Source organism: Myotis nattereri, assembly GCF_964212035.1.
Source record: "Myotis nattereri genome assembly, chromosome: 12".
NCBI lineage: Eukaryota > Metazoa > Chordata > Mammalia > Chiroptera > Vespertilionidae > Myotis > Myotis nattereri.
The window spans coordinates 36103881-36129778 of NC_138087.1; the positions used below are offsets into that span (position 1 = coordinate 36103881).

At 41.8% G+C, this 25898-nt stretch overlaps 1 protein-coding gene across 3 annotated transcripts in view; it reads left to right on the forward strand.

The window, feature by feature from the left end:
* Window positions 1-20200: 20200 nt before the first annotated feature.
* LOC308527831 (histone-arginine methyltransferase CARM1-like) overlaps window positions 20201-25898 on the forward strand; it is a 223506-nt gene continuing 217808 nt past the window's right edge. Inside the window, exon 1 of one of the 3 annotated variants that reach the window (XM_081103236.1) lies at window positions 20201-20585. In XM_081103236.1, the coding sequence (XP_080959362.1) occupies window positions 20408-20585 (178 nt within the window). In that variant the 5' untranslated portion in view covers window positions 20201-20407. The remainder of the gene's footprint in view (window positions 20586-25898) is intronic. The other 2 variants (XR_013996650.1, XM_081103237.1) reach the window with 2 other exon arrangements.

The window sequence follows — 25898 nt, forward strand, 5'->3', positions numbered from 1 at the left end:
CAGTGGTTATATTAAAAAATTGACCTTTATGATGACCTCCCTTCCCCCAAATTCTTGGTGAGACAGTAACCACCACCAAAAAATCAAAATCAAACCCTGTGATTTGTATGAATCACACAGGACATGAGGGAGAGAGGTTGACATGCAGTGAAAATTGGGCTTGTCACTAGATCAGATCAACCTCCATGTATATGGTTAGAACAAATCAACTAATGGAACCCTAGTATTTCTGCAAGTTTGATTATTTTTAAAAAAATAACTGGAATAGAAGCATTAAATCAGTGCTTAGTTCTAGTGTTAGAAACCCCTTTGATGTAATGCCTTGTATTAACCCTTTGAGCATTGTAAGATATACAATGGGGGACAAAAGCCTTTCAGATCCTTTATTTAGACTTAGACCGGTAAAATATACTCTATATCCAAATGTCTAATTATGCTGGTTTTTTTAAAGGGGGGGTAGGAAGAGAAAGTGTTTTTACGCTGAACACTTGCATTTTATATACGACTCTTAATTTTCTTCAAGAGGGCTTGATATATTTATTCCCAAATATTCACTGCCATCTAAGTAAGTGTACTGTTTACAAAAATAAAAATAAAAATCAACTTTTCTAGTATCACAGCATGACTCTAGAAAAGGACGACCACACATGGGCCCGTGGACCCATGTCAGACCGATTTCTGCACATTGAAAGTACCTAGATTGCCTTTAAAAGGTATGATAAAGAAAGGGTTACATTTCCCCCCGAAACAAGAAAGATTTCATTTATTTAGCTTTAGAAAGTACAATTGTAAATGAAGCCTTAGGAAGAAACGAGTTCGAGTAGCTAAAAAAAAGCTGAACTCTTTGGGGGCAGGTAAGCTGTTTGGAGTTAGATCTCTCATAACACATTGTTTGGGAATTTCATACAGGGCATAATTTAATCTATGCTCCAAAACTTTAATACTTTGTCAAAAAAATTATATAGAGATAGAATGGAGAGCAAAAGCACTTGATTCGAGCTCATCTGATGCTATGACTACTGCTTCTGATACCTGGAAACGCCAGTCTGCTCACACAATTGCTGACTCTGTTCACGGGCGCTCTGCGTGCACTGGACTCCTTTGTCCCCTGCCTGATGGAACACGAGAGCAGTGCTGTCCGCAGACGTGCTTGCGCTGCCCTGGCCGGGCACAGATAAAAGCGTAACCTATTCCAATGCCTGGTGAAAGGACATCCATAGCCTAGTGCAAGTTTGCCGTAAACGTTGCTTTTTAGGCAGTTTAGGAGGTCAAACCATGCAAATTACTCATGTGTTAACATGCAATACTCAAAGGGTTTTAATTTAACTCTCTTTTTTTGAATTCTTCATGATGATTTACTGTAAATGCTTCTCAGTTTGCATGCTCTGATCATTGCTGCTAGTGATTTTACGTGCCAGTAGACCTGAGTTTAGTTTACCAATTTTACTTAAATAGTAAAAGCCACTTACAAAGTGACTGCCTAGGATTTTTTTTTCTTTTGTTTGAAGTAATTGGTAATATGTCATTTACAAAAAATGTGTTTTGTCTCTTATTGGTTCTGGTATTTGATTCTTTTTTTCCCTCTTTCCTTTGTTTTTTAAATAAATTATGATGTTGGGATTGGAAGCCCTGAGTAATGAAATCTTTGGTAAGAATTGTTTATGTAGCTCAATAATGAGGACAACAAATCTTTGTTAGAAGAATTATGATTCTGGGGAGGAAAGAAAAAATAAAAACCCCCATTGACTGTTGATGACCAAGTAAATTTTTCCTTGAATGAATTAATAGTTTTGAACAAATGATTGCCTTGTTTTAACCTGCTAAACACAATTTTAAATGACCCAATAAAGGAGGTATTGAATTTTATGCATTTAAAAAGCATCTTTTGTACCAAAGCAAATTTTTTTCTCTACTCATCTGCATCATCAATTGGGACCTATGGTGGTGACCAATGTGTTGGTTACAGAAACTTCAAGTGAGTGCCTTGAGAAAACTGGGAAATTTGTGCCTGGGGTGGTAAACATTTAATTAGGTTCATTGTAGTGCTTACCAATCAGTAATTCTACTATCACTCAGGGCTTTCGTACCTTCTAGGTAAAACTCCTTTCATTGCGTTTTTTTAAAATACTGTGGTTTTTTTTTTAAGTGCCATCATTTAAATTTCACTTAGTAAGTGGCAGATTTCATTATTCAGTCCCACAAGCACAGAAAACATAGTAACACTAGGAGATATTGAACATTTATTTTACAATCGACTGAATATATTATGTAAATGAGGTAAGCAACTTTTGTAGAGATTGTATGTGTGAGATAATGTAATGTTCTTTTCCAGTTTTTGGACTACAGTTGAATAAACTTTTTAATTATTTAAAAAACATCTTTACCGAATAACATGTGATGGTTTTTTGTATAATGTATTTGATTTTGTAAATACGTATTTCCTGATGTGATTTTTGTGAGAAATGCTAAATCTTTTAGTATATCATGTCCTCTCAAGATTGGCAGGAGCTAAATAATAGTTTGTGGGCGATTTGTATTGTGTACTGTATAATAACTGGGGAACTTTTATAATTATAAAAATATATATTAACTTTTAGTGTGTTGTTTAAACAAATGACTGGAACATACTAAAGATATTAGTAGGATTTTTCTGAATATTTCAGACTTGAACTCAGGCTAGCTTTCTTGTGTTTTTCAAAACAAAATGGTGTCTTGTCTTTTAAAATCAATAAATTTGTTTCCTTGTTACAAATACATTTGAAATGGCTTGATTTCTCCCCCCCTTAACTCATTGCCAGGGACCTTATGTTGCACTGCCTCATGTAGAGGGTGGTCTCTGTGTAGTTCACTAGCTTAGAAAAGAAATTAAGTTGTTTTCCTTTTTGTGTCAAATGAAATTGGCAATATTTACACATGAACAGCATAAAAAGAGAAAACAAAATTATAAGCCCAGCAGGGTACTAATCTTACCCTCACAGAACATTAGTGATTGAGTGCTATTTAATTTCAGAAGCTGTCATCATTTCCATTGTAAATCCAGATTTTTGGATGTTCATAATGTGTTTGTTTTGTGTCACTTCATATTAATATTTGGCACCCAAGTTTCTTGCTTAGGTTGCAACAGCTTATTAAAATTCGTTCTAATGCACTTAATATTATCTGCTCCCACTTTTTCCCTTCTTTGAATTATATAGTTACATACAGGAAAATTTGCTACTTTTAATTTACCTTTCTGTGATTTTTGACAAACACACAGTATATAAGGCCTCCTCCTAGGAGTATGGAATAGCCCATTCATATAGGGTTTCTTTAAGTGAGAGAAATTCCAGACAGAAAACATCCTTAAAAGGAATGTAGACAGAATTATAACCAATATCAAGTACAATACTATGCTACAAAGAAAATAAGTAGCCAATTTGGACACTTCTGTTGTATCCATTGCCACTTGTGAGATATTTGGAACTTTTTGTACATATAGAGTTCCTGGCTCTGGTCAGGTTGCTCAATTGGTTGCAGCCTTGTCCCATACACCAAAAGGTTGCAGGTTCGAGTCTGGTCAGGGCACGTACCTAGATTGCGGATTTGATGGGGGCAGAGCTCCAAGGCGTATATGGGAATTGATGTTTCTCTCTCTCCGTTTCTCTACATGTATCTTGGGGTGAAGATTACAAAAAAAAAATAGTTTCTGGTTTCTAACCTTATTTTTATACTTGGTTTCTCTTGGAAATCTGAAGTGTTTTAAATATATCTTATAATTAGTGTGTTTTCTTCTTGGTTACAATATTCTTCCTATCATAGATTCTTAATATTAGTTTTTTCTCCCTTGGAACTAGGACATTTCAAGACTTGAACGCTGCCTAGGAAATGTAGCCAGTTTTCATTGACTGATCCAATTCAGTCCAAATGCTTTTCTTCATTATAGTCTAAAAGAAATGCATGTAGAAATTTGTCATTCAGTGGAGGCACAGATTTTGTGTGTAATTTTATGGCTGCCATATTGCTGAGGAGAATGTCCTTGAAAATCAGGGAGCAGGAGGGCTCTCTGGTCTGACCCTGATCTGCTGTACATTGGAACCATGTCTGGGCCAGGAGGAGGGACCTGTTTCCAGTGCCGGGCTGGTGGCAAGCAGAGTCTTTGGGCTGAGGGCCCTTAGACATCATCGCTTCTCCATGCTGCTGAGGCCTGTGGTGCACCAGTTTACTGCTGGCTCTGAGACTGGCAAGTATCCCAGGCATGACTGGGTACATGGGAAGTTGTGTCTGAGTCCAAATATATTAGTAATTCAAGTAAACATAAATGTATGTGTTAAAGGAGATGCCTGCCCCTTGGGCCAATCCTTTGATAAGGAGCAAATGAGCCAAGTCTGGGCACAATCAGCAGCCCACCGGGAGCCCTGCAGGAACCCTGAAGGCCTATCTGTTTTCAGGACAGCAGCCCTGTTGTTTTTTAAATGTTTTAGATGTTTTGGGGACTCATCTCTCAGATGAAGGTCTTGAAAATTAGGTGCTTGATGTGAGGCATGGACTCCGTTCCTCGGGGGGAATCTGCAGGCTTTACGTTCCCCCCGATGGTGGATTGTTGCACTTGGGTTGAAGTTTACCTTGAGACTGGGCCCCAGCCTCTCCTACCCTATTAAATGTGTGTGTTTTCTTGTTTGCCTGATGTGGTGGAGTTGCTTGGCCAGCCTTTAAGTTTTATCCGGAGGAAACTGGTCCTGATGTCGAGATCCGAGCGTGTGAGGGAGGAGGTAAGTTCAGGGTCTCCCTTTGCCTCTGTCTTGAACCGAACCCCAGGGCTCCGTCTTGATCATTATGGAACCCCCAGTGGGAATCAGGGTACTTGGTATATCGTTTAATCAACAAATACTGGTTGATTGAGTTAAGGAACCAGCTCTCTTGTGATTATACCTAAGGATTATACTATTTAAGGTTGATTATTTCTGCTTTTACTAACATTTCTTAATGAGTCCTCTTGGACATTTTATCTGTGCATTTATCCTATCTTTTTTCCCTTACACATATAGATATAGCCTCTACATACATTTCCGAAAGCCAAATTTTGGGGCCAATACCTTGCGAAAATGTTTTTTTGTTTTGTTTTGGTTTGGTTTGTTTTTTGTTTTTTTTGAAATATGTTGCTGAACTCTATTGTGAAGTCTTGAAACAACTTGTAATTCTTCAATAGCGCTGATCAAATCACTGGAAGCCAATTAGCTGAAAAAAGGGTGTTGAAAAGTGTCTTGTATTTAATCTATGAGTGTTTGCCATTTTACAGGCAGAGAAGTCAACACTTCAAAAAATCCTAAATAATCTGGCAAATTGATTTTTTTTTCTTTTTTTAAAAAATAATTTTAGTGAGTTTATTTGAACCAAACGGTCTACAATTGCTGGGAAGGAGAATCTCAAGGTATTGAGATAATCCTCCAGAGAATGGTAGTTTTTCACCTAGTTTTTTTTTTTTTTTTAATTCTTTATTGTTTAAAGTATCACATGTGTCTCCTTTTTCCCCCATTGACCTCTCCCAGGCCGACCCGGCCCCCAGCACATGTCCTCACCCTCCTAGTGTCTGTGTCCATTGGTTATGCTTGTACGCATGCATACAAGTCCATTGGTTGATCTCTGGATCTATTTTTGTTCATCGGTTTATGTTGTTCATTATATTCCACAAATGAGTGAGATCATGTGATATTTATCTTTCTCTAACTGGCTTATTTCGCTTAGCATAATGCTCTCCAGGCCCATCCATGCTGTTGTGAATGGTAAGAGTTCTTTCTTTTTTACAGCAGTGTAGTATTCCATTGTGTAAATGTACCACCATTTTTTAATCCACTCATCTGCTGATGGGCACTTAGGCTGTTTCCAAATCTTAGCTATTGTAAATTGTGCTGCAATGAACATAGGGATGCATATATCCTTTCTGATTGGTGTTTCTTATTTCTTGGGATATATTCCTAGAAGTGGGATTACTGGGTCAAATTCAAGTTCCATTTTTAGCAAACTGATTCTTAGTAAAATGATATTTGATTATTTGGAAACCCTCCCTCAGCAATTGCCATATTAATTATAGATACACTTTGGGCAAATATTTTATACCCCAAGTGATCATTCTGAAGTTAAACTTGAAATATGAATTACAAATACAACACTAAGCACTTGTGTTAACACATCATTACATCTCTGTCACTTTAATTAAAGCCTATTAAGTATATCTACCTATTCTGAGAACACTGGGAAACTGTTCTTCAAATTATGAAGAAAAAAAATAAGATCCTTCTGATCTAAAAAAATGACTCATAATCCCACCAAAGTGAAAACAACCAATTTCATTCAAATGTAGAATGGATCAAGAAACTATGGGCTATTCATATAAGGAAATACTTCACATTAGTGAATTAGACCAAGTACAAGTAACAACATGATAAATCTCACAAATATGCCATGGAAGAAAGAAGCCGAACATGAAGGAATACATGTTGCATTATTCCACTGATAAAGTTTAAAAACAGGAAGAAGCATATGCTAGTGTATTATTTACCTTTAGAGAGGAGAAAACCTTTAGGGAAGTACTGAAGGCTTTTGGGTGCTAGCAACTTTCTATTTCATGATCTGTGTAGTGTTCTGAATATTTACTTTGAGACAATTTATTATGCTGATAAAATAAAGTTAAAACTAACAGAGCTTAATGGTTTAAAATCTACCCGGCAGTTTTCTAAAGCCAGGACAGCTTTTAAATTACGCATTTCTACAGAAAGGTGCGCCAAATACTGTGTTGCGGCTTTACTTTTAGCATGTGAGTTAATGGTGTCAGGAACCAGAAACAGCCATGAAATGTTTATGTTTCAATAATCACAGTGAATACTGCCTACCTGATTTCTTACATCTGATTGCAAAAGGGTGTGTTTGGTGAAGTTGATATGAGTTAACAAATCGATACTAAGAATATTCTTTTAAAAAATATATCAGGGTGCTTGATAAGAGTAAAGGATACAATCTGTAACAGGAAGTATTAGAAAGTCTCCCAAATTTACAAGCTGCCCCTATTCTGCAGAAATACTTCTCAGTGGTCCCCAGTGCCCAGTGTTTGTTCGCTTTGCCCAAATGCATGATTAGCATCAGCAGGCTCTATGCATTAGCGGAGTAGTCCTGTGATCTTTAAAATACAGAGGTCTCAGTGTGACACTTGGCCGCCAACCAAGACCACAGAATATGTCTAAGAGGAAACCCTAAGGAACAGCAGATACTGGTCAGTGGGAGTTAGCAGGAAATCACACTGTTTGTATTGCAGAAATAGGATGGGTTTTTTGCTTATAGGTGTGCCAGCACTGCAATAAGCCCAGTGCCAGGCAATTAAACTGAGGATGCCATATGGCCATCCTGAATGATTTGCAGAATCCAAAATGCCACCCAGCTTAGGGCCAGTGGAACAGTAAGTCATGCTCTCGTATAGAAATGCTTTTGCTATGCAGTGCCATGCAATGAAGAAGCCTAAGAGGGCACACTCCTGAGGCTTGTGCACCTCACTCCTCTAGCTGCCCCTGTCCTTGCTGGTCCTTGCTGGTGAGCCAATGGAAATGTCCGTTCTGTCTGCCCTCCTCTCTACTCCCATCACTATTGAAGCTTTTCCTGAATTCTATTTTCTGGCACTAGAACATTTCTATATCTTATTAGAGGCCTGATTTCTTTACCATCGTCTGTAGATGCTTGAGTCCTAACACCTGATTCTACAAGGTGGCTTCTTGGGGAGAACATATCTGTATTGCCATGTTCTGCTGGGAGAACCTAGAATATTCTGAAGCATCATCATCAACCAGCTGCTTTTCCCTAAATAAGGGTTTATCTGGATCTGGTCCACAGAGGATTCATTGGGAGTTAGAAAGACTGGACCTTTTTTCATAAAATAATAAAATCATACAGAAGTATATGAAATAAAAATACAAGTTCCTTCTCCCAATCCAATTCTATTTTACAAGGTGACAGCTATTCAGTTTTCTGCTAACCAGCAGAATTGGAGCTGGAAATAGAGATTTAAAAAATATTTTTGTCACAGAGTTGAGTTTATGGGTTGTGAGATGTGTAGCCAGTAGACTAAGATTACTGGGTCAGAGTAATGACCCAGTGCTCTGTGAATGGCACAGTCTCCCTAAAATTGAGCACATTTGAAAGTTTTCACTTTTTTTACATTTGGATGTCACATTTATTAGGAAGCATGAATGCATTCAATGATAGTGTCTCTGCTATCAAGACAGTACATGCTGGGGACACTGGTCCTCTGGTCTTCTTGCTCAAAACTAAAGAAGCAGAAGAAGGTGCTGGCGGGGAAGTGGCCACCACCTTTCTGCCGTCCCAGTGACCTGCGGAGGGGCTTCTCTCTCTGCTCACGGAGAGCAACTGCATAGTCATGGGTCTGTCAAAAGTCTGTTCTTCATCTTCCAACCTATGAATTTGAATACAAAGATTCAAGAAGACCAATATCTATTTCAGAAACCCACAGCACACTCTACCAGACAAAGATAAAAATAGGAAATGAATGTGACACATGACTCATGATTCCTTAGACTTGGTGTTGCACACTGGACTGATTCACAGAAATTAAAGTCCCCAACCTGATTCAGCTGCAAGAGGAGTGAGAGTAATGTGTCTAGATGGAAAATTTATTCCAGAATGAAGATGGAAACTCATCTCACGATGATGAAGCCAAGAGCACTGGGTATGGGGTATGCTTAGTAATTAAATGGTTTTGATCCACTTCCAACACTCCTTCAGAATCCAGATATTTCTTCTCTAAGAGGAACAGAAATCTTGAAATTTGGGTGTTCTGTTTTCATGGATGCTCATAGAATGGGGTGCAGTTGGGGCTGTTTGGACACACATCCAAAGAAGAAATAGGGCTTGGCTGGCCATGATGGGAGGTGAAAGGTGTTTGTTGTGATGATGCCTTTGGACTGCTGGCTTCTTGATGGGTGACAGCACTTATATATTAACTCAATTCTCCCAACAACTCAACGGGATACTTTCTATTAATTTCTGTTTTATGGCGATGATAAACACTTGTCAAGTGCTACTTTAAACACCTGTTATGGGGAACTGCTGACTGCCTGTTACACAATGGCACAAACTTCATAATGTTGGCATTCTGTAAATACCTATCCAAAGGTCAATCCTTGGCACCATATGCTCCTTTGAAATAGTGAGCACTGCTTTACCTTTGCCAAGGAAGGTGGTGCTGTGGGAAAGCAAATATTCCTGATTGATGGCCCTGGGGGGCTCAGTGGGACCACTTATGATGTAGTTATAGAAGAGAGGTGAAAGGTAGGAGTTTTCCATCCAGTTACCCAGGCCAGCTGCTAATTATATGGCCATGAAAATCACTTTTCTAAAGTTCAGTTTCATCATCTATAAAATCAAGGTGAAAATAGGACTCACAACTTAGGGGAAGTGTGATGATTAAATGAGATAACACATGAGTTTAGCCAGGGACCCCATGAGCTTTGTGGAAGGGCCAAAGGCATGCAAGTGGGAGGGTCTGCAGCCCCCGCCCATGTTCCCCTGGGCAGTGCAAGGGGAGGGGCTTAGTTAATCATTGCTACTGTTGGTGTGCTAGAGGAGAATTAAATTTTTCTGGGATTTCAATCTTTCCTTTTTGACTGCTAATAAGGCTAATAACCAATTCTTTTGGAGTGCTTATGAGATGCAGTAACAAAGACATATATTAACTTATGTCTTATGGATATTTCTCTGATATGCTTTCTTTTAATAATGCTTCTCTACCTTTCCCTCTATCTTGTTTTTTTATTTGTTCCTTGAATATTTGGTGGACTTCATCAGTGAAGCCACTTGGACCTAGAGTTGCCTTTTGGGGAAGATTTTAAGTGACTGGTTCAATTTCCTTAATGTTTCTGTTATGATTCAAGTTTTAAATAAGTCAGTTTTTGTAAGTTGTATATTTATAGAAAATTTCCTTTTTCTCTAAGTCTTTCAAGCTATTGGCAAAAAGATGTTCAGGGACATTTTGACATTTGCAGTCACTACTTTCTAAACATTGTCTAATTTTCATTTCCTATTTAACCCATGGACAGCTTGGAAGTCTATAGCTATAGAAGGAAGGTTAAAGGTATGAGTTACTTTCCCAGCTATGAGGATTTTCTAGTTATTTTCTTGTGAATGATTTGTCATATAATTATATTGCTGTCAAAGAATAAATTCTGTGTGATTTCAATCTTTTGAGATTTGTGTAGATTTACTTTTTGACTCTACAGGATATAGTCTGTTTCCTTGAATATTGTGTGCACCATGAAAGAATGTGTATTACCCAGCACTGTGTGCAGATTTTTATGTACATCCATTTGTTTAAGTTTGTAATTCTGTTGTTTATATTTTCAGTATTTATACTGGCATATTTTGTCTGCCTGTTCTATAATTTACTCAGGGAGGTGAGTTTTAATCACTCATTATGTCTCTGGATTTGTCTATTTCGTTTTGTAATTCTATGATTATTTATTTACTTATTTATTAAAATATATTTTTATTATTTCAGAGAGAAAGGGAGAGGGAGAGAGATTGAAACATCAATGATGAGAGAGAATCATTGTTCAGCTGCCTCCTGCATGCCTGCTACTGGGGATCGAACCCGCAACTGTGCATGTGCCCTTGACTGAAATCGAACCTGGGACCCTTCAGTCCACAGACCGATGCTCTATCCACTAAGCCAAACCAGCTAGAGCAGTGATGGTGAACCTATGACACGCGTGTCAGAGGTGACATGTGAACTCATTTTTTTGGTTGACTTTTCTTTGTTAAGTGGCATTTAAATATATAAAATAAATATCAAAAATATAAATCCTTGTTTTACTATGGTTGCAAATATCAAAAAAATTCTATATGTGACACGGCACCAGAGTTAAGTTGGGGTTTTTCAAAATGCCGACATGCCAAGCTCAAAAGGTTCGCCATCACGGAGCTAGAGCCTTATTGATTTACTGATTTATTTATTGGCAAAGTTGTTTAGGACAACAGCAACTGTCCTGGGGGATTGAGTCTTTTATCACCATCACCACCACCAACAACAAAACTCCTCTATCACTGGGCACCCTACCACAGAAAATGGGTGTAATGAGATAGCTAAAAGGTTGCTACTTACAGTAGTGTGAAAGGTGAATAGTGGAAGTTATAAACCAGATGTCAAAAAGATTCATTGAAAACCATACAATGGAAAACACTTTGCAATGAATTAAGAACAAAATTATGAAGTAAGTTTAATATTTATGAAATATTATTGAATTCCAATGCAGATTAAAAAACAATTTGAAACATCTATCTATGTATAGAGAAAAAATCTGGAGGATCTGCAACAAAATGTTAATTGTCGCTGGATGCACAAATTATAACCTGTATTTGCTTCATTTTACTTGTATGTAGTTTCTACCTTTCACAGGGCCCATGGAGTACCAGTGTCATCGTTGAAAGTTAAGTAAAAATGAATAAATCCACCTGTTTAATTCCCCCTACTGCACCTAAGAGAACAAACATACAGTGTGTGAATATTTTGTTCTCATAGCACCTTCAGCCATCTGACCATGTTAATACTATGTTCTGCTGATGGTTTGTATCTCCTTCTCACTCCTCCTGCCACCTCTCACCGAGTGCCAACTGAGCAGCCCTAGAAATTTCAGTCATTCTGACAGGACTTTGTTCCTGCTCCACTTTATTTTGCATTAATGAGTTCTCTTCTCACTGTAGTAGTAATTGCTATGGTGTTCTCTAGAGACCACACTGCTGGCTGTGTTTAGTTCTGAGCCTCTCGATTGCAGGCAAGAGGCAGGAAAGACTTGAGAGAAGATTGCTGGAAGTACTTCAGGGGCCCTGGAGGCACTGATTTAGGAGACAGTTGAAAGACATACATGTGAATATGTCAACTCTGCACTGACTAAATAGGGAATGTGGGAAAACAGGCTTCCGGTTTGTGAAAAATGTAAACACCAGGAGCATTCCATAGGGTGAGTAGGTGAGACCCCTGGGAGGTAGAGAGCGGGGGCTGGGCTGGGAAAGATCTGACACAGGGCGGGACAATCTGCCTCCAGAGAATCTCTAAGAAGAGTATTCACCCCAGGATTGGAGGATTGCCAAATATTGAGAAAATATTCAACAAAGCAAATGGGATGAAGAACTTGTTTTTTCACTCACCGTCACCTCATGGAAATTGTTCCATATCAGTACATCTAGTTTCCTTCCTTAAAAAAAATTGCATTTATTCCATAGTATGAAGGTACCAAATTATTCCAACATCTTTATTTATTTTTAAGTTCTTTGCGGTCTCTTTTGCAGTGAATTTCCTTGTCTACACATCTCCTGCACTTGTGTGATTGTGTAATGGAGTTGCATCAATACATTTGAGTGAGCTCAACTAGTGAGAATGAAAAACATCCCATAAATTTCTGAAATGATGGATTGCTCTATAGCCATGATAACAAGGAGCCACTAGAATTCCTTATAATCCAATGGATCAATAACTTAAACAGGTTTTTGTGTTTGTTTGTCTTTTACCAGCCAATCAATTAATGTCAATCCCACCCTTCTAAAAACCAACCAATCAGAGATGGAATGCATTCCAATGAATATGCCTTAAATTCCAACCAACCAACCAACCAACCGTGTCACCCAAGTTACCAGACTTCTATAGATGATGTCAGCCCACTTACACCTCTTAACAGCTGCAACCTCTCAATTTTATGTTTTAAAAAACAAAGCAGCTCATGCCAGTGTAGCTCAGCTGGTTGGGTGTCATCCAATGCATCTCGGGTCCCGTGCACTGGATGCATCTGGTCAGGGCACAGGCCTGGGTAACAGTGAATCCCCCAGTAGGAAGCATGCAAGAGGCAACCAATGGATGTTGCCCTTAGATTGATGTTGCCCCCTCACATCGATGTTTTTCTCTCTGCCCTTCTCTCTAAAAATCAATGTAAAAGTCTTAAAAACACACACAGATAAGCTCAGCCGTGTACTCTATGCAGGGGCAATGTGCCCGAGCAGAACTCCCCTTTAACATCAATAACTTCAGCTTGGCCTTCTTATTTCAGGTGCTGTGTGATGGTCTCATCCTTTGTTACTAGAAATGCTGTAAAATTATATTTTGCATGTGTGTGTCTACACATTTATACATTTCTTACCCATAGATTACATTACAACTCTGTCAGGCATGCTGTACTTGGAGGTGAATTGAAGGGATTTCAAGATAAATTTGTAACTTTTGCGTAGATTTTAACCTTAAAATCTGGCCCCTTCAGAAGCTTCGGTTCCAGTCCATTTGTGGTCCATTTTTAGAAGTGGAATTGCTGAGGAATAAGAGATGGGTATTTTGAAATTTGATACATACTATCCTGCAAAGAGATTTCTCAATTTATTTAACCATCATCAATGAGCAGGATGTGTATTTGTCTCTTAATCAACACAATTTTTAAATATTTTGTGACTCCACAAAGTAAAAAAAAAAATTTTTTTCCCCTTAGATTTCTATTTCATATTTTTCCAATTAAATAATCTTCTCTATATAAAAAAATGTATTTCCTTTTTGTGTGGTGTGTATAGTCTGTGGGCTAAATGATTTTGGGAAATGATCCTCGAGGCTGATTGCCTCAGGGATAGTCCTCTGCATGAAGAAAGGAGACAAGCAGTTGTCATGCATTTTTGTGTGCAGTTGGCTAACCACTAAAGGTTCTATTTGATCAATTAATTTCTAATATCAGAAAAACAATTCATTATTTGAAGAAAAGCAGAGTGTTCTTAAGATGAAAGGGAGGAGAAAACTTTGAGTTAAGGTTGAGGCAGTTCTCTGCCCCCACTTGTGTTGAAGCCCACACAGGTTAAAGTGGTTTCTATTTTTAAAGAGCAGAGACGGCAGCTGCTGTGGAGTGCAGGCCTGCTCAGCAGGCACCTGGGGGAGATGATTGGCAGGTTCCGCGGAAGGTCCATGCAAAGCACTGAGCGCTGCCCACTCTGAGACCCAGGGCGGCGTGGGCTCAGTAAACCTGCAGAGGCTCCCTCACAAGTGACCACTGGGGCTGTTTCTACCAAGGCCAGCTGCCCCGCTCCCTTCTTATCTGGGAAGGTATGTCAGCTAACGTTAATGAAATTCTTTGTGTGGGTCTTAGTATTACTGAGCACTTTTACCGGTATTATTCCTACTGCCATACTTTACGCTAGAGAACTGGGCCTGTTTGGGGAATGGAAACAAATTTTAAAGTAGCCCCAATAAAGTTAAGAAGGTAATCCTGACATTCCAGTGTATGAGCTTTATTATTACCCCCGCCCCCCCTCTAATAAATGGGGAACACTTAAGGCACAGAGAGATTGCCCTGACTGGTTTGGCTCAGTGGATGGAGTGTCGACCTGCGGACTGAAGGGTCCCGGGTTCGATTCCAGTTTGGGACATGTACCTTGGTTGCGGGCACATACCCAGTAGGGGGTGTGCAGGAGGCAGCTGATCGATGTTTCTCTCTCATCAATGTTTCTAGCTCTCTGTCCCTCTCCCTTCCTCTCTGTAAAAAAATCAATAAAATATATTTTAAAAAAAACAAAAAACACAGAGAGATTAACAGAGGGTACCGGCTGTGAGGGTGAGATGGAAATACAGATCTGCTTACTTGGAACCCTGTCTCTTTGCATCATAAGAAACTAAAAACTATATACGTAAACACCCCAAAATATTAGCTCTTCAGCATGTACATACTAAGAATCTTTTTTATTTTTTTAAATATGTTTTTATTGATTTTAGAGAGAGAGGAAGAGAGCCAGAGAGTGAGAGAAACATTGATCAGCTGCCTCCTGCACGCCCCCTACTAGGGATCTAGCCCACAACATGGGAATGGAACTGGTGACTTCCCGGTGCATGGGATGACTCAACTGACTAGCCACACCAGCAGGGCACTAGGAATTCTTTTTAAAATAGCAACCTAATTTGCCAAGTATAAGAATTAGTGGAGGATGAAAGAGTAACGCAGAACTACAGAAGATTTGAATTTATGTTGAAAGCTTTTGAAACTAATGCTGTATCTGACAAACAGCACAAGTACTGCCGATTTGGTTCTGATTTCACAGCTTAGGAAAGCTGTCTAAAGTGGCCCACTTAGCATTTTTGTATTTATAACAATTGTTTTAAGATTTACTTTTCTTGTCTGAAATTAGTTTGTATATGTTGTCTCCTGGTGCAACGTCTGCCTCAAGAACTGAGCTGTTTGTTTCTCCTTCCAGCAAACACTGGTTGTAGAGCTTAATGATACAGTATCTTTGTCTGATTATGCAGTTTTTATTTTCAACTTGTACAGTAGAACTGTCATACTAATAATGTCCTCAGATCCAAAATTAATTTTGATCCTTGAAAGGTAAACATCTATGTGCTCTGTGTGTGTGAATGTTCTTGGCAATCTAATTGAGCAACTTTCCCCCCCGACTATTATTAATTTGACAAATTTGGCAGACCTATAAGGAACTATTGAGCTGAAAATCTGCATTGTGCTTATAAACTCTAAGATTCTTTGCTTATCACTGATTTAAATTTTCTGTTAGGAAGGAGAAGTCAGAAATAATAAGCAACATAGTTGAAGAAATCAGAGACATACTGGATGCTTAAGCAAAAAAAGGAGGACCCCAGAAGTCAGTAGCTGGGCCGTTTCTGTCCTCTAGCAGGTGATAACCTGACTCTCACACTAGACTTGTCAGTCTCAGCTTTGCAGTTGCAACTGGAAACTTCAGCAGTGCCCTGCAATGCGGGGCTAGCTTGGCAGCCAGTTCTAGTGTCAGGTTCAGATTCTTAATTTTTAGGAATGCCTTCCTTCTCTAAATTTCTCACTTTAATTGCACCTAGTATTTTGTGTCTATCTGTTTTTAAATGGACATTAACTGAGTTGTTACCATGGGCCAAATATTTGTCATTCATTCAATAAAAATTAATCAATTGCCCGCTATGAACCAGGAACTGGGTTAAATGTTATGGATTTGACAGTGAGCAAAACTGATGTTCATGGGGTTTACAATAGTGTGGGGGAGATAAATGTTTGTGAAATCACATCACACACACACACACACACACACACACACTACATACATGGTTATAATCTATGATGAGTGCTCTGAAGGAAAAGAATGAGGTGCCCTAAGAGAGTGGGGAGTCAGGGACCTTCTCCCTGGTCAGTGTTGTCACTTTCATATGCATTACTTGTTTACTCTTCATATCCACTCTTTGATACAGAAGCCACCATCCTCACTTTGCAGTTAAGGACCTGAGAACACGAAAGAGGTTCAAGTGCTCATTATACCACACCTAGGATGCTCCTGTAGCAATTAAATACAAATGAAAGCGGAGTGCTGATTGGTTGGTTTATGAGCTCTTTGAAATCATCCTACTGTCCTTTGTTTATTCTGAAAATTTTGTGTCAACAGATCCCTGAAAAGATAAACAGGCTATTATTATAGCTTCAAAATGATGTGGAAATAGTTCAAAATGTCTGTAGCAAAACCAACCCATGGAAAATATTATACACTTGTAATTGAATGGCACAGTTATCCTCCATTATGTATATACAATTCATCAGCTCGGACTAGCTGCTGCATGTTTTAACAGCAAGTCTGACTGCAGATGCAACTCCTCCCAAGGTTAGAAGAGAGCTGCTTTAAGTGAGGCCCACAAGAGGCAAACGAGCAGCACTGTTAGAATTAGAAATAAAAGTTCTTGGGCACTAACCAGGTCTGCTAAGTCAGACTTGCTAGGGCGGGGCGCAGCAATCTGCCTTTTAACCATCTCTGCAGGTGATTCTTATGCATGATAAAGCTTGACCTGTGTTGCCCTTTAAAAGGTGGGTGAGTGCTAAAACTGGCCTCAACCATATAATACTTACAAATGAGAATGCACGTAGACCAATGAATCCATATCAGCTATTGCTCTACTTATATAGGATATTAAAACTGGCAGGAAGCATTGACTGGCAAAGCAACTTTTACTTTTGAAGAAGTTGCAAGAAGTATGGACATGTGAGTAAAATATATGCTGATGCATATTTTTGGTATCATCCATTTTATTCTTTCTAGTATGTTCTCTAATAACTCTGATAATCAAGTGTATCCTGGTATATGGTGAGTTGCTGAGAGAATCAGAGTTGGGTCAGTCAGTAAGCTTGCTATGTCTGTCCTGTAATTCTGCTTCGGGATCAAGAAAAGAACCTCATGGAAAATCATGCATCGATCTCATAGGAACACATCATCTCTCTGGGATAAACTCCAGGCAGGTGATCAGCAAAGTCATATCTTTGTAACTGACTAGTACAAGGGGCTGGCCCTGGATTGAAAGGTGGATGGGCAGATTAATAATAATCACCTTCATTTTCAAAATGCCCCTCCTGCCCTCCAACCCTTTTCTCAGCTGTCCCCAATTTACTTTTTATGTTTACTTTCACCTTCATACAAATGGCTCTGGATCAAATCCAACCAATGGCAATATAGCTGCTGTTTATGTATTTGGTAGTTTACAAAACATGCCAATGTGCCTGTGGGCATGAGAACAATATAAATCATAAGCCATAAATAAATGACAGAACAACAAAAACAAAACTAAGTAAAAGCTGAAACTCACATGCCTTTGTAAGTAATAAGCCCTTTTTCTCTTATCGGGGGGCGGGGGGGGGGGGAGGCAGTCAATTCTCTATTACCTCTCTCATACCTGCGAGTATTCTTTTTCAATAAAAAAGCTGACTGGATACCACGATTAGCTGGCTAAAGGGAACATGTCAGAAATAACTTCTAAAAGAATTCTAATGGTTGCCTTCAGGTAAGGAAATATGGCGGATTTAAGCTTTTGTCTTTTTACTTTTCCATATTTTCTTCAATGAATAATAACAGTAATGACAGCCATTATATATTCAGTGCTTGCTAAGCTGTTGTTTACTTTTCACAATAAGCTTACAGGGTCCTTGTGGGTTTACTGTAAAAGCTCCTATAAATTCAAAGCATCTGAGTAATTTACCTGGTTACCCAGGTAATGAAGAGTGGGGCTGATATTGGGCCCCAAATCGGCCTCTTCCCAGGCCTCTTACTTGGCTCCTCAGCATGGCTTGCTCCTTCCTTGCACTCCCAACCCTATGGGCCTCCCTTTCACTTCTTGTTAGAAAAGACCTGTAAATACAAGAGTTGCAACAAGAAGGCGAAGCATCGTCTTCAACCTCGGCTGGGAAGGTGTGCACCCAGTGACTTCTTTCCAGAGGGTTCAAGAGGAAGAAGCTGGGGCGCGGCCTGCTGGTTCCCTAGTTTGACCCTCTGACCTTCATTCAGTCTCTGCGAACAGGAAAGCACAGCCCCTCCCTGGCGCGTGCTTTGGCCCGCAGATGGGAGGCAGGAACTCAGCAGGTAGACCTGCCAGTGCTCTCCCTCAACATTCCGTCATGGGCAAGAGCTCCTCTGCCTTCCTCCTCAGTGACTCCTGAGCTGGTTTTAGAAAGTTCGGTGGCCCTGAGAAGAAAGTGCTGATGACAGAAATGACGAAGTGGATGAGAGTGATGGCTGTTAGGAAACAGAAGTTTGGGATAAATTAAAAATATAAAGTCACCCGCCTGACATAGCTCAGTGGTTGAGCATTGACCCAGGAACCAGGAGGTCACCATTTGATTCCCAGTCAGGGCACATGCCTGGGTGGTGGGCTAGATGCCCAGTAGGGAGCATGCAGAGGCAGCCGATTAATGGTTCTCTCTCATCGATGTTTCTCCCTCTCTCTCTCTCTCTCTCTATCTCTCAAATCAATGAAAACATATTCTCTGGTAAGGATTAAAAAAATAACGAGAGTAATAATAGTGTCTCTCTCACAAGGGGTGGGGAGGAGTGAATGAATTAATGTATGTAATATGCTTTGGACAGTGCCAGGCATGGAGTAAGCATTCTGAGTTAGATGTCATGGTTATGACAGGCTTTGGTATCCCAGCGACCTCCTCCCTTTGGTTATCTGCTCATCCCTCATTTAGATAATGGGAGTTTGGTAAGGCCTCCTCTCTCTGAGCCACATCACACGTTGGGTGGACCTATCAGGACAAGCCAGTCATTTTCAAAGGACCAGGCTGCTCCGAGTTAGAGGGGGGCCAGATGCAGCTCTATGGTGCTTATACCAGAACCCTTTCCACAGCTTCCACTCTTGAAAGAACACCTGCTTCCCAGAGGCTCCCAGGGCACACATCAAAGCCAAGAGGCTGTGGGAAGAGAGAATGAGATGAGAAGGAAGAGCAGGATACTCAGATGAAAGCGAAGAGACAGAGAGGCGAGAAAGCCTAGGAGGGAGTAAGGGGAGGAGCCAGAAAGGCCACGTTAGGAACTAGACCATCTCAGAGGTGGGCAGGAGGGAGGAGATAAAGGTTTCATAAAGCCTGGCTGGGTTCAGCAGCCCCTTGGAAACTCAAGTCACAGGCCCCGGGGCCTCCAGGGACGCCCCTTCCTGCCAAGTCAGCCCAGACAGCGTCTTCATGGAATCGCGGTGCATTACAATGCTGTCTCCGCCATCCATCCTGCCAGGAGGTCACAGATCCAGGACATACAGAAGTTGGTTCAGAATTTGAAGAAAAGTCTCCTGTTTGGCACATGAGTCTATGACTGTTGGGGCTCTTGTCAAAGGACTGCGTCCTTTTCTTAACGCCCCGCAGCGGGATCTCTGCACAGAAGACCAGCAACATGGGGTTGGGTTCCCCAGCATTTGCAGCCGAGGATGCTGGAGCCAGAGGCCCAGGGTAGGTCACTGCTGGAGTCAGGCGTCAACGTGGAGACAAGAGTACCTGGCCCTCCTACCCGCGTCTAGGGAAATGCTCACCATCTAGCAGCCAGGTACATGCGGGGAGAAGAAAGAGGGGTTATTCGTCATTATTGCCCAGGGAGCTGCACAAATCCCTGGGCTCCCCCCACCCTGCCACCCCGCCTTCCTGCTGCTGTCGGGACCCTGCCCATAAGGCAAGAACTCGGCACTTGGGACCTTGCTCCCAAATGGGCACCAGTAGCCCCAAAACCTCCAGGAGAGAGAGGGCCCACCAGAGAGCCAGGCCCAGGCCGGTTCCAAACCAACGCCCCGGCCCTCTGAGCGGTCCCGGCGAACAGCAGGTGTCACCCTTCTGCTTCCAAACCCCCACTGCCTCCAGGTGCATCTCGCTCTCCAAACTTGAGTGTTCTCAGCTGCGCGCCCCGCAGAGCGGCTGCGCCCGCGTGCGCTCGCCGCGCGCTCCCGCGCCCCGGGGTAGGGCGGGGGTGGAGGGCCGCAGGTGTCCGAGAAGCCCGCCGGGCCGGGAGGTGAGGGCCGCGGCTCCGCTGCCAAGTCCCTCCCCTTCCCCAGCAGCTTCTCCCGGCGCCCGGGGCGCGGAGGAGGTGCCGCCAGGGTTCCGGGCGAGGCGCGCGCACCATGGCCGCGGCCCCAGCTCCAGGCCGGGTCCCCGCGCGCCTGCACTACCGCGTGCAGCTGCGCTTCGTGACGGAGGAGCAGCTCTTCACGCCCGGGCCGCTCACGACCCCCAACCCGAAATCTCTGCGGCTGGAGGTGCACGCAGCCGGGGAGGAGGCAGACGCCACGGTGACTGACGGTGAAGTACTGGGCGCCACCCACCCCGCCAGGCCCGCTCGCAGTAGCGGCCTGTGGGCGCGCGGACGGGGAGCCGCGGTGGGAAAGGACGCGCGAGGGCGGGCGGGGTGTGAGCCGGGCGCGTGTCCCCGGGCGCGGGCGCGCATCTGGGGCCTGCGCAGGTGTGCACCCCGATGGGTTCTGGGGTGAGGACCCCGGTCCCGAAAAGGCCCAGTGCATCCCGATGGGTCTGTATTGCTCTCCGAGAAGTTGGACGCCAGGGACAGACAGGCCCTGAGAATTAGGCTTGGCCTACGTTAGCGATGTCAGCAGTGAGTCCTGAGAAGAAAGGCCTGAGTTCTCGCTGGGAACCTCCTTTTTTAAAAAAAATTGCTTATTTTGATTTAAATTCTTTATGGTTGAAAGTGTTACGTATGTCTCCTGCCCCCCTCCCTCCCCCCCCCCCTATTTAACCTCTCCCCGCCGCTCCCACCCCCCAGCACATGCCCTCACCCCCTGCTATCTGTGAGTCGCTGGGAACCTCTTCGCGGGCAGAGCAGGGCAGGAACCGGTCCCCTGACTTCCCGTCCTGCTGAAGTTCGACCTGCTGGGGGAACTGGGTGGGTGCGCACCTGTCTGAGCGGCTGTCACAGCCGGTGTGTCGAGTACTAGGCATTAATTTTTGGTTCCAAAAGTAACCTATATCGAACTCGTGCAAGTGCAGTCCCCTGGGTCCCTGCAGTTGTGGGTATGTTGAGGGAATGCTTCTAACTTTAGTGAAAATCTCAGACCTTCTTGAGAATTCAAGGAAATGTATGGAACCTGGCCCCCAGAAAATGCGCTTACATATGCACTAACTCTGGATATAATAAATGGGAGAGGCGCACACCTCCTCCCCACAGCTTGTCACCCTTTTGTAGTAAGTGCAGAGCCGTCTTCCCGCCCCAACATAACATTTCAAGTCAAGTTCCAAGTGCTCTGCAATGCGGTGTGGTTCCAGTGGGGATTTCACATAACTCGCAAGTGCCATGGAAGGCTCCTCAGTGATAAGTAGAATACAAATTCACTGCTATCTCCAAGGCCTTAGAGCAGCCTCTGGCACGTAGTAGGCACTCAATAAATGCTTGTGAAAGGAAAGGAAGCCTGGAAATGGGTCTTCTAACTTTATGTTCCTTTGGGATGGGGTGGTTTGGGCATTTAAAAGGGAAGTATTAAATACCATTTGACTAATGTCTTGGGAAGCTGGAGGCTTGGCAAGAGATCAAAAGCCTTACTCAGCAACTCATTGATTTCTCTTTTAGATGCAAGAAGGAAAAGGAGTAGCTTTCAGTGTTTCTCCTGGGAATTCTGAAATGCAAGCTGCCAGAAAAGAGTTCAGTTTGCCTATTATGGTAATTTTATTTAATCTGTAGCCAGGCTCAGAGAGAAACAGAAGCAGATTTTGAGATTTACACATTGCTTGGTATCCTACGAATTTCTTTCCTACACGTGTGCGTTAAGAAATGTGCTAGGTTAAAGGTAACTAAGGATGTAGGCTCCACAATGCATTACCCAATGCCTGGTCTATGAGGATGTAATTATCTTACAGAGAGGAATAAGCTTTCCTTCAATACAGTAAATCGAGTCTAGAGATGACCTCGGTGATATATGTATTAAGCCAAACTAATGGAAATGGAAAGAAAAATTCAAGCTAAGGCAGGCAGTCATTATCACCAGATTTTAACTAAATTTCTTGGGAAAGAGTTATACAAGGAAGCAGAGAACTCTCTAACAACTTGAGTCCTGAAATGTGCTCTATGTATTATCACAGTTATTAAAGCTTGCTAGTCTTCTATGGAGAATTTTTGGAGAGAGACTATTCTGGGGTTTGTTTTTAGTAGCACATTTTATCTTATGACCAAATGGACCCCTGTGGATGGTGGCCAGGCAAAGCCAGCTTAAAACAAATTCTAATAAACTATTAGCAGAAAGATTCTGGTATACACAAATATCACAGATTTAGTAGCAAAATTTTGAATGGGTAGGATATCTCCTGGGATGAAGATTGGCCCAAATTCTTTAATGGAATTAACAGTTTCTTAGCTCACATCTAGAATTAGTTGATAAACAAGTGTACTCTGGAGTAACACTGACTGGGTTCAAGTGCTGACGCTACTTTTCATTAGCTGTGCTGCATTTAGCAAATTACTTAAGCTTGGGTGTTTTTCATCAGTAAAATAAGGGTGATAATACATGTTAAGTTTTTAAATAAAATAATGCACACACCACAGGTATAAATTAAGAGCCCAATAAGTGCTCAGTATTATTATTAATAATATATTTATGTTCTGTCCCCCAAAAACAGTTTCCTCCAGCTGATCTGAGGGATAGTTAGGCTGTATTTCTGTGAAGATATTCCAAACAAGTCTTAAGTTTAATCTTGGAAAAATTGAATAATCTTTCATATTCCCAATCTTAATAGCTTGTGTAAAGAATGGAACAAAAAGACAAGTCAGTTTATTCTCTTTTCAAGCCCTCTGATATTGACAGTTATTTTATGAATGGAACACCAGGTCATCCAGCAAGTAATGTACGCCCGCTTGTGAACTCTGGGAAGACATTCATTCATTCCTTCTCTTCTTAAATATTTCTTGAGTCCTTATCCTACCAGGAGGCTGCCTGAGAGCGTGTTTAATTCATCCTCCTGTCCCCAGAACTTTCCATAATACCTTGTATACTCAAGGCATCGATAATTTTTCCTTGAGTGAATCAGTGATCTAAATCAAGAATTTTAAAATCTTGCTAAAATAAGACTTAAGATGCTGTGAGCACTGAGAGCGCAGAATTTCAGTTGCGCCCAAATGATCGAGACACTGACTTTATTTATTGGTGTTTTAAAATACAGCCTATTCATTGAAAATTGGGGGTATGGTTATGGTCATTGGATCAGAAGATGACTGCCATGGGAAAGTTAGTTTGTTACAGTTTCCAAGAGGAGGGGACACCGCACACCGTGGGTGGGGGTGCAAGGAGAAGCGCCAGACTTGGTCCAGAGGCAGAGGGAGACGTGGAACTGTGGGCGGGAGCCTTCCCTGTGGTTCTGTGGGAAGGAAGGGGTGGAGCAGGGTCAACAGGTTTAGCGTGGCGGGTTTGAGTGACGTCAGTGGGTTCGGGGTGTAGAGGCTGTCCCTAGTTGTTTAGTGCCTGCCCAAGTGGAGAGAGGCCCTTGAGTATGAGAGACCAGTCAAGTTAGTGGTTGAGGGTGAGCCCTGGATTGGTTGGCATGTGAAAAGTGTGCTTGCAGGTGAGCTGTTTCTACCTCTAGGAATTGGCTAACCTGGGAAGGGCAGTCTTTCCAGGGGCAGCAAGGCCCCAAATGTCAAAGCATCGGAATACAGAAAATAAGGACATGGTTCATAGGAGGGAGAATCCTAATCCCAGGGGATTAGTAAGTATGCAGATGGGAGTGGATGTCTGCTAGGCTCGGAGGGGCTGTAGGTGGGAAGGGCCTGCAGATAGTCTTGAGTTCAGGTGATGAGAAAAGTATATAAAGTGTTTTCATAGCTCAAGTGTACGAAAGAACTGGAAAATGAAGGGGCAACAAAAAAGGTGGGAGTGGGCCTGCTTTCCACCTCCTTCTCCAAATGCTGGGGGCTGCGGGAGAAAGACATCAAGAGCTGAGACTATGTCGCACCAAGGCCAAGGGTAGAGTGATCTCCAGGAGAGACGATAGAACATTTTCTCTTTCTCAGTTTAGATTTGCCTTTCAGTTAATCTGGAAGAGTTAGGAAAATATCTACATAAGCCACATAGACAGTCAAGTATAAAAATGCAGTGATTTTGTCTCTGAGATACTGTAAAAGGATTCTAGGGGTTTTGTTCCCTAGTAGTTGCTCATCTCATTAGAGGAGGAAGAAAGGAACAGAGGAAAAGCCAGAGAAAAACATCCTTTGTATCACATAGAAGTTTTAATCTTCCTGCATTAAATTCTGCGAAAACAGAGTTAGTAAATTGAGGCCTATGGACAGAATCCTGAAGTCAGTCACCTACATACTATATCAACATTCATTACTTTTCATTCAACAAATAGTTATTGAACACATCTTCATGCTAATCACTGTACAAGCAATAAATGAGCTGCATAAAAACCCATCTCTATGGAGCTAATATTTTAATCGGGGAAGACAATAGCCAAAGACACAGCAAGGTAATTTCAGATCAAGATAAATGTTTTGAATAAAATGAGCAGAATGAAAAAAAAGAAACATAGAGAGAGAGGGAAGCCAAGTTTAGATAATATGGTCAGCGAAGGTCTCTCTGAGGAAATAATATTTGATCTGAGGCAGGAAGGATGAAAGGAGCCAGCTAAGCAAAGAGCTGGAGGAAAAGTGTTACAGGCAGAAGGAATGACAGTGAAAAGGCTCTGAGGCTAGGGGTTGGTGTGTTTGAGATGGTCAGTGTAGCTGATGCTTGTTAAGAGGGATGGGGAGTAATTCAAGTTGGAGTTAGCATTCCAGTTATTGGAGCATAACAAGCTACCTGTACACTTGGTGACTTAAAATAACTATTTTATAGTGTTCTTGACGCTGTGGGTTAGGAACAGGCGGTGCTTGGCCAGGTGATCTCTTGCTCCTTATGACATCAACTGGGGGTTCTCTTCGGCCCTCAGCTGGTGGCCAGATTGGTCTGGAAGAGCCAAGAAGGCTTCGTTCACCTGAGCTGGTATCTGGGCAGGTGTGATGGCTAATTTTTTTGTGTTAATTGGGTGGGCCCTGTGCCCAGATATTTATTCAAACATTGTCCTGGATGTTTCTGTGAGGGTGTTTTGGGTGAGATGGTTTAAATTGGTGACTTTGAGTAAAGCAGGTTACCCTCCAGAATGTGGGTGGGCCTCATCTAATTAGTAGAAGGAGCTAATGGAACAAAGACTGATCTTCCCTGAGCAAATAAGGATTCTGCCGGCAGTGCTTTAACTGCAACACTGGCTCTTCCCTGCACCTTCCCCCTGCCAGCCTACCCTGCAGATTTTGAACTTGCCAGTTTCCATAATTGTTTGGGTTCATTCCTTGAAATAAATCACTTTCTGTGAACATGCAAACTTTAGGGTTTTGTGTCTTGGGAGAGCCTCAAATAATACAATGGCAATGACTGAAAGACTAGAACTCTCAGTGTGGAGCCCTCACACCAGGGGTCCTCAAACTACGGCCATGGGCCACATGCAAATACAAGTATTGTATTTGTTCCCGTTTTGTTTTTTTACTTCAAAATAAGATATGTGCATAGGAATTTGTTCATAGTTTTTTTTTAAACTATAGTCGGGCCCTCCAACAGTCTGAGGGACAGTGAGCTGGCCCCC